General features: G+C 36.5%; 2 protein-coding genes across 7 annotated transcripts in view; one reads left to right on the top strand and one right to left on the bottom strand.

Moving 5' to 3' along the window:
• LOC103473861 (cyclin-dependent kinases regulatory subunit 2) overlaps window positions 1-712 on the bottom strand; it is a 4524-nt gene extending 3812 nt beyond the window's left edge. For both annotated transcript variants that reach the window (XM_008424469.1, XM_008424468.2), the window contains exon 1: window positions 559-712. In XM_008424469.1, coding sequence (XP_008422691.1) covers window positions 559-617 — 59 coding nt within the window. In that variant the 5' untranslated portion in view covers window positions 618-712. The remainder of the gene's footprint in view (window positions 1-558) is intronic.
• Window positions 318-9210, top strand: part of shc3 (SHC (Src homology 2 domain containing) transforming protein 3) — a 24250-nt gene continuing 15357 nt past the window's right edge. For 2 of the 5 annotated variants that reach the window (XM_008424462.2, XM_008424466.2), the window contains exons 1-2: window positions 318-464; window positions 6473-6592. The gene's annotated coding sequence lies outside the window, so the exon portion shown is untranslated. Of the gene's footprint in view, window positions 465-718; window positions 795-6472; window positions 6593-7739; window positions 7850-9210 lie in introns of those variants that run through there. The other 3 variants (XM_008424464.2, XM_017307861.1, XM_008424467.2) reach the window with 3 other exon arrangements.

Genomic DNA, 9210 nt, shown 5'->3' on the forward strand with positions numbered 1-9210 from the left:
TATATATATATGCGCACATTCTCCTCCATGTCTATTTGGTAAAGTTACACATTCTTTCCAGGCAACACAACCCCTGGAAAGTATTTAAACTCCAGACTTCCGGAATTTTCCAGACTACAAACCAGCTGTATCAAGACGAAATAGTCATTATTGCTACCTCAGAAACATGTAGGTATCTCTAGGACTGTACTGTAAAGACTACAGAGGAACTTGTGCCCATATGTCCAGAATAGATAAGAGCTGAAAAAAACTCACAGGTCTTTTCCATAGGTCTCCAATTAGTACGACTAAATGATTAATGAGATGCAGGTGTGCACGGTGACGCCTTGAGGAGCCACAAGAGAAAGTAACGTCGTTGTATGAAAACTACATAAGGTGTACGTTAATTAAAGTTTAAAACCCCCCAAAACACACAACAGCCACATTAATGTGGCACACCGGTCAAAGTTTTAGAAGCGGTACAGGTGAGTCATTTATTTTTTTTTTTTTACATTTTAAACAGTTAAACGTGTTTCTTAATAGAATAATATCTATTCCTCAGTCTGTTTGGCTGCTCACCTGTATTCATACTGGTCGTCCATGTAAACGTTCGAGTAATAAATCTGGCTTCTAGACATACTTCCAGTGAAGATGAACAGGAAAAGTTTGTAATCAAACTGTTGTTACAGAACAACACTTAATTTGAGGTTTTTGTCTCTTGCATGTAAATTGCACCGAGGCTGTAATTGGACGGTGCATGTCACCTGACCAGAAACCTTTTTTTTTTTTTCTTTCCATCAATCAACCGGGCGCAGGTGAGGGTGTTTTTTTTTTTTTTTTACAAATGTGTAATTTTATGGAGATAATGACATGTGGGGGATTGCATTATAATGCCAAATACTGTTTGGTGTGCTTGGCCTTAAGTTTTTTTCTCTGCTGATACTTTATCTTCACTGTGTTGTAGTAAACCGCAGACATTCTAGCTTCACAAGCAGAGAAAAAAATGGCTTTTCTGCGGCGCTGGTGTAAGAGAGAATTATGGGTTTTATCCTGTAGTGAGACTGTTTAAAGTAGATGTAGTACCTTGCAAATACTACCTACTGTTACCCATATTTTGGTGCCATCATCGACAGTTAGGCTACCTAATGGGTAGCTAGTTATCCATTAGGTAAGCTTAGTCCACCTGTGTGTAATTTCATCCAGTATAAATCCGGTCTTGTGAGAAATTCTGTTCCCCTGTGAAATTCTGCCCCCTGTGTCGGGAGCGCGCATTGCAGCCAGAGAAGTGGATCCGGCGGATCTGACCATATTCACGGCGCTTCTGATCGATTTCTCGGTAAAAACTGCTCATAATCATGTCAATGTTGTAACTTTCAGTTTAATCGGCAGCTATCAAAATAAAAATACATACATAAATAAACGAGGTCTTGTGTGGAGGTCTTTTTACGCTGTTTTGTGTTATTTTAAACGCGAAGTGAATCGATCTTTTTTTCAGCTTTTGTCTCGTAAGCCTGACAAATAAAAGTCAGTCAACAAACGCAGATTTCCAACACGTTGTGTGCATTTATAATTTTTCATTTCTATAAAAGAGGAGGGGGGAAGCTGACCAATAGCAGGGCACAAAAATAATGACTTCCTGAAAAGATCAGAGTGTAAACCTTTTGGTAAATCCCGTTCTAATGTAAAATATGACATTACTGGATTAAGGAAATGTCTAGTATGCTATCACACGTAATATTTTTTGAGAATTTGGAGACGGGTGCTTTTTATTTCTCAGTTATTGGAGGAAAAGAGGAGGGAATGGATATTTCAGCTTCCTGAAATGTGTCCGCCCTCTATAAAATGGAAACAAATTAAGGCGATTTATGTTTTCGCATCCACCTGAATGTGTAGTTGCGCCCCTGCCCATGGCACTTCAACAATATTATTTTACCTTTTATCTGGAAATGGTGTTTTATTCTTGCCATACAGTCCTCTCTTATTGCTCAAAAGGTCTTGCCATACAAGTTTATTCCTCTGTATTTACTTTAGTTTCTTAGTTTATTCTTGCATTTTGTTCTTCATTCATTTCCATTTAGTTTCATTTGATTAGTATTATCCTCTCTTGGTTTATTGCCATGTTCACTTTAGTTTCTTTCCTGTTGCTAGATTTATTTGATCGTTTATTGATCATCAGTAATTTTCACTCATCACCTGCTGCGCCGCCTAATCGTCATGTGTTTCACATCATGTGTTGATTTTTCACTGTTCAGCGTCGGATTCTCTRTTTTTATGCCATAATTCACATCTAGTTCGTCGCTCCGTTTTGCCCGCTTCTCCTGTTTCAGAGTTTTGCGCAATGTGCGCGGCGTTTTTTTTCTTTTTTTTCTTTTTAACTCCCTAAGGTGCAGGGCGGTCGGGAAACATATCGATGGTGAAAAGGCAGACTGAATAAACCTTTTAAAACGACGGAAACAATTTCGATATTCTGATTATTGAAATTAAAAATGCTGTGGTACCGTTGTTCCATCAAACCCGTTTCATGTCGGACCACTTACAGCACCGTGTTAACGCTATAAAATGAACGCTCTCTATCGAGGTATCACCCATGGAGGGATTTCTTTATTTAAATGGGTTCATTTTTCAGAGGGATAATAAGTGAGGGCATCGTGATTTTAGTAATTACATGTTTATAAGAACGATTTTCTGTTGTCCTTCCATGGAAGCGGGCAGCTTTCAAATGGAAATTAAACACTTAATATAAAATTGCTGCTTTGACATGATCACGGAACTGCCAAAACATGTAGCCTACATAAATACCAGACAAAGTGAATCACAGCAGAGTCATCAGCCGTTGTAACACTGAACTGATGCGGAGCGGAGCTGCGCCATGAAGCTACAAACACTGAATAGAAGAAGAGCTGCCATCGATACAGTTGCAGCCAAGCAGGTTTTAATGTTTCACAATACAGTTTTACCAAGTTGCTCAAAGTCTAMACTGGTATTATTGTGGATTTAAGGTGTAAAGTTTACCTTCGACCAAACGCCCCCCAAAGGCATCCCAGCGCCCCCCTTTTGTAAAAATGTCCGCCAGCCCCCCCTGCCGTCCTCTGAACGCCCCCTGGGGGGCGGTACCGCCCACGTTGAGAACCGCTAGTATAGACAAACATTTTTGTTAACAGTTTTCACATGTTGATGTATTAAGTTTTGGCTAAGTATATATTTTTTAATCAAAACACAAATTATAGTCATGATAAATTTCATTAACACTCGAAAAAGGAATATTAATGTTATAATAACCACTGTTAAGTCTCACTGGAAATGGGAGCCGCAGTGGAAATGGGAAAATCCACAAACTCTTTTGTAAATGAGTTTTTTCTGCAAACTGAAATAAACAGCTTCATTTAATGATTCAAATTTTAGGTAAAGAAAATAATTCACTATACATGTCCATTTTATGTAGGGGAAACATATTATTTCAGGTGGCTTAAAGAGCTAAAATATTTTGTTCCCCCATCCTAACTTTGTCAAAAAAAGAGCAAATGTTATAAAAATCACAGGATTTCTTGTTGATCATAAGAGGAATGAACACGGTAAAAGACTTTCCAGGTAAATTAATTTGTTTCCATTTTAAGGGGGGGGGAACAGATTTTATCAGGCGCTTAAAATATTTTGGTCCCCCATCCTAACTTTGTCAAAAAAAGAGGAAATGTTATGAAAATCATAGGATTTCTTGTTGATCATAAGAGGAATGAACACAGTAAAAGACTTTGCAGGTCAATTAATTTGTTTCCATTTTAGAGAGGGCAAACACATTTCAGGCAGCTGAAATATCCATTCTCATCTTCTCCAATAACTTTGGGAAATAAAAAGCACCTGTTTCCAAATTCTCAAAAAAATATTGTGTGATGGCATACTAGACATTTCCTTAATCCAGTAATGTCATATTTTACATTAGAACGGGATTTACCAAAAAGTTTACACTCTGATCTTTTTAGGAAGTCTTTATTTTTGTGCCCTGCTATCGGCCAGCTTCCCTCCTCCTCCTTTATAGAAATGAAAAATTATAAATGCACACAACGTGTTGGAAACCTGTGTTTGTTGGCTGACATTTATTTGTCAGGCTTACGAGACAAAAGCTGAAAAAAAGATCGATTCACTTCGCGTTTAAAATAACAAAACGGCGTAAAAAGACCTCCACACAAGACCTCGTTTATTTATGTATGTATTTTGATAGCTGCCGATTAAACTGGAAGTTACAACATTGACATGATTTTATGAGTAGTTTTTACAGAGAAATCGATCAGAAGCGCCGTGAATATGGTCAGATCTGCCAGATCCACTTCTCTGGCTGCAATGCAGTTGACGAAAAGAACACACCATCTACTGGTACAAGATGATGAAGATGGCAGCATCATGATGTGGTAATGTTATCTTTTAGCAGGGACAGGCAAACTTGTCAGAGCAGAGGGAAAAATAGACAGTGATATAGTTAAGTCCTAGAAACATAAAACACCGCTGGAGGAATGAGTGTTGTGAGCACAAGTCTAGCAACACATGTTGTCATTGGGCAAATAAACCACTTGGCTGAAACTCTGTGACAATAATGCATGAATATATAAGTGCAGTGAGTTTAGCTGGGTGAAAGAGATACGCTGTGTACGTGTGCTTTGAGTATCGTGACTAGACATACAAGTTATCAATGAATACTTTCGAACTTCAGCATTTAACATATACTACATGCGACAAAAACAACCCAATCAGTCCACACTAAATTGTGACAAGACTTACATTTATGCACAGACACTTCATAGTTGGTCTCGCTCAACTTAAAGAATTTTCAGTACAAAACACCCAACAGCATGTCATGTATGTGATTTATTTTCTGTTTTTTTTGTTGTTGTTGTTTTGCACTATTGTGACTGTTCTTTTTACTTTATTCAGAAAAGTTCTGGTAGCATTAATATAGACCTAAAGATAGATTGAGCAAAGTGTTTGTGGATAGACAATATTGGGTCACTAAATGCATCTCAAAATCCTTAAAACCCATGCTGCTTTATGGGAAAGATGATGTCAAAATAAATGTACCAAATATTTGACCTGAAGTGTTAAACAATGTTGTGGTAGAGGTGGTGTAATCTCTGAAAGTGGTGCTAAAGTTGGGGTTTTTTTGGCAGCAGTTCAGTATATTTTTCTAGTAGTGCAGACTTGTATCTTCATTAACAATAAAGTAGTTAACCCTTTTACCAGAATCCTGTTGTCACACTATTGATGTGTTCTTGTTTTGTTATGAGCTCACTAAAAATATCCCATTTTACCAATTAAATGCTTCAGTTTTTTTGTTGTTGTTGTTTTTTATATTAACAGTTTTCCCTCTAGCTTGCCTGGAACAGTTTTAAGCATGGCTTTGGTAACTAGGCAACAGCAATCAAGTGAAATATTTGTCGGATTCTCTGCTTTCTTTCCCTTTTCTTACCCCACCTCTGAATGACTCCATTCAGTTTATTTATATAGCTCCATCTCACAACAATCGCTGTCATCTCAAGGCACTTAACAAAAAAAATTCAACAATTCAGAAGTAACTTGAGAAACCTTAATTGCACCAAATAATTGTGCATAATATTGTCTTCTGGAATCTAAATAGACAAATGTGTTTTTAAAAAAAAGATGCATAATTCTCCCTTCTTTCTTGTTATCTATAGCATTGTTGACAAAGGCAGTGCTTTAAACACAATGTCCTTAACTGTGGTTCATGTTGCTGTGTTGCACCAAGCACTGCTACTGGGATTCAGGACGTAGGAAAGGCATTGATTGAATCTCCATGCTTCATTTGAAGGCAGAAGACTTTTAATAGATATCTTTCTTTAACTTAAGTGAGCTTTACTATTACAAGTGTCATCAAATCTATGGATAGCTTTCTTAAAAGCACTTTTCACAGAATCTGAATCTGTTCTATGAGGAAAAGTCTTCACTTTGAAGATCTGCTGAGTAGATAAAGGGGACATCTAGTGACAAATGTTTTGAAACACTTCTTTTTGACACAAAAACAGGACAAATGTAAGCTTGCATGGAAACAGGAGAATTAGGCTGTGCTAAAGCGTTAAGTTGGCATCTGAAACACTTTTTTCATCTTTTGTTTGGTCTGGAACTTTAAGCATGCCAAGTAGAACAAATGCAGATCAAAGTTCTGATATCATACAGAGATAACCAGAGGAAATACAAAAAGGATCAAATTATTTTCAATGTCTTTGTATGGAAAAAATCTAAAACTATGTGGTTGTGTCAAAAGTAATTTATTTTCTGAATTTCTTTATATATGTAGAAGAATTTTGCCGCCTCGTTGTCAGAATTGTGGTATTTAAAAATCAATAATGGCTTGTTTATTGGCCTAGTAGCTTTAACGAGGCCACTACAAAATTATTACTTTGCTTTTTTTGAGCCATTCAGAATAGGAATTGTTGTGCTGTGATTTGTTGCCCTGCTGCTTAACTCGCATGTTGTAAATTGTTTACAGGACATTCTCCTTCTGGATATTCTGGTAAGACCAAAATTCATGGTTTCATCAGTAATAATTTGAGGCCCTAAAGCAGCAAAAAAGTCCCGGTGCATCATATAACCACCACCTTGTATGACGGTCAGTACTATATTCCTTTTATAAAATGCCGTTTTATGTATGACGTAAAAGGATACACATGTGAGAAAATAATTATTTTGTTAGCAGTTTAATACCATCAGGATGTTTTTATAAAAGCCCTAAAATATACTATTAATTTTGTTGTACTTAAATGTAATCTAGTCTAGGATGCATTTTGGTAAATGTTAGACTGACCTTTGTGTTTTATTTTTATTTTTATTTTTTTTGTGGGGCTTTTCCATGGATGCCATTTGTGTCTAGTTTGTCATTGTTGATGCAGCAACCTCCTGAATGAGTGGTTGAATACTATGTCAGTGCATTTATTAAGTTTTTTTTGTTTTTGTTGTTGCATTTTTCAGATTTATTCTTAAGAATTTGGGGCATGTTGTCTCATTTTTCTAGTTGAGGACTGGTGATCTTACTGATTGGCAGGAGCAGTTTGTTTAATGCATGTCAGAATATGTGTGTATTCCGGTCTACACAGAACACGTACACCACTGAAAATGTCCTTGCATTAGTCCAAATTGATTTTCCTGAAGTTGCTGTGTAAAATGAAGGGATATTAACTGCTTTTTTTCTTTTTTTTTTTTTTTTTTTGCTTATTGTTTTTGGCACTTTTTGGTGCCACTTTGTTTTTTTTTACGGGAACATTTTTACATTTTTGCTGTCAAGTTTCTAAGCATACCTTACATTTGGAATACAATGTTCCATTTATGAATTGCATAGCACCCATTCACAATAGACAGAACAGATGTATAATTCATATCCAAGTACAGTGTTTACTTCAGTTTAAATAAATTCAGTCTACAGTTATTTTTCAGCTCAAAATATATTTGCAGTATAGTGAATGTATCTCTAACATATAAACAGTAAATTAGTAATTAAATGTGTAGGTGGTAACTGTTGACATGAATGTGAAGGAAAAAAGGTGCTAATGAAGGCAGTCCGACACACAGGGGTGGCAGTGTTTCTGCTGTTTAACATTTTGCACACATTTCTTGTACTTTGTTCTTTTATGAGACCACAGAGGAAATATGCTTTGCAAACATTTCACCCTCGTTATAGTTTACCAAATTTCTAAGAGGCTGCTGAGAAGAAACAAAACGCAAACGGCTGTCTGAAATGGTTTCTTCCACTATTCTGCAAGCCTCCCCTGAATGAGTCATCCAGCTGGCTCCTCATTGGATAAGACCATACCATCCCAAGGGATTGCCTTGCAGAGGCAGAAAGGCCTTGCTTCCATTCACAGAAACACTGGTATGCCTGCCCGTTATTTCATTCACATAAAAGACTAAATATCGCATGTGTTTTTTTTTTTTTTAGCCCTTGGCTTCCTTTTTCTTTCTCTTTCCTCTTCTTGTGACATACAAGGACCTGCCTCATCATCCCTGCCTTTATGTTTGCCTTTGTTTCTAAGGAGAAAAGGCAGACGTGTTTTTTTTTTTTTTCCCCTTCTCTCAAGCCAGGCAGGAAACGGAGATATTGGGAAGGACTGCAGTGCGAAATCTGCAGCACAGTGAGAGCGGAAGCTGCTTATGAATGAGTGTCAGTATTTCAGCTTTGCTAAATGCTGCTGAGGACATTTTATACAGATGTGTGCTTTCTGCTGACTGGGGGAGACAATGATGCTGTGCCGCTGCGTTACTTATTGGCTTTCTTGAGCTTTTTGTTTTATCATTTTGGCGTATTCAGTCTCTGCTTTATTTATTTTATTTGCTTCTTTTGCTCATCACATTTCATTCAGACAGAACCAGTTGCTGGGCATTTTTCTGAATCTTTGCCATCTTTTTAAAAGTCAAATTATTTTGTAATTCGCGTTTTTCTTTGTGGATGTTCTGACCACATAAAAGTTAAAATTATTTTATTTTTGGAAAATTTAAGCAAAATTTTTTTTCCTCTTTAATCAGTTTAAATTTAAATATGTTAATAATTAATACAGATTAACTGTTAGATTTTTGTTTGCGAAGCTGCTCTCCGAGCATGGTATCTGCTTTGTTTTGCTGATCTGATAAAAAAAACAAAAAACACGGGCAATACATTTAAATACATTTCCAATCATGCCAGCTTATTACTGCATTTTTCTTTTTAGTTACTTATTTTTTCATTTAAATTGTTTTATTTTTGGAATTTTTATTAAAATTTGCTAATTTCTGATTAGTTTGTGAGGTAATATCTTTACATATTTTTTTTCTCTATGAATTTCCTGCGTTTCAAGATCCAATTTAATGCAGATTTAATTTTATTTTTTTGCCAAGTATGATCATTACATTTCTCCCCCTGCCCCAATTCTTTTACTGTCCTCTGAGAAGCAGGAGTTGCAGGGAATAAATGAGTCTAGGGAATTTAAAAACTGATTGGTTCTAGTGTGCCGTTAGTGGGAGTTTTTTCCTCTCCCTCCAACAGGAAGTGATTTGCGGTGTTCAGCAAGCCTTTTGTTGAGAAGGTTTTCTCAGATCAGTGAGTCATGCTTCAGCTCTGAGCCGGCAGGCAGCAGCCAGCAGAGTATTTGCTCTTTCCTTGCAGGGTCCGTGATCATCAGCGACATTCATCTCTTTTCTGTTACAGTTTTGGGGATTTTTTTTTTTTTTTTTTTTTTTTTTTAAATCTCCAAGCATAAA

This window comes from Poecilia reticulata, linkage group LG12 (assembly GCF_000633615.1).
Source record: "Poecilia reticulata strain Guanapo linkage group LG12, Guppy_female_1.0+MT, whole genome shotgun sequence".
NCBI lineage: Eukaryota > Metazoa > Chordata > Actinopteri > Cyprinodontiformes > Poeciliidae > Poecilia > Poecilia reticulata.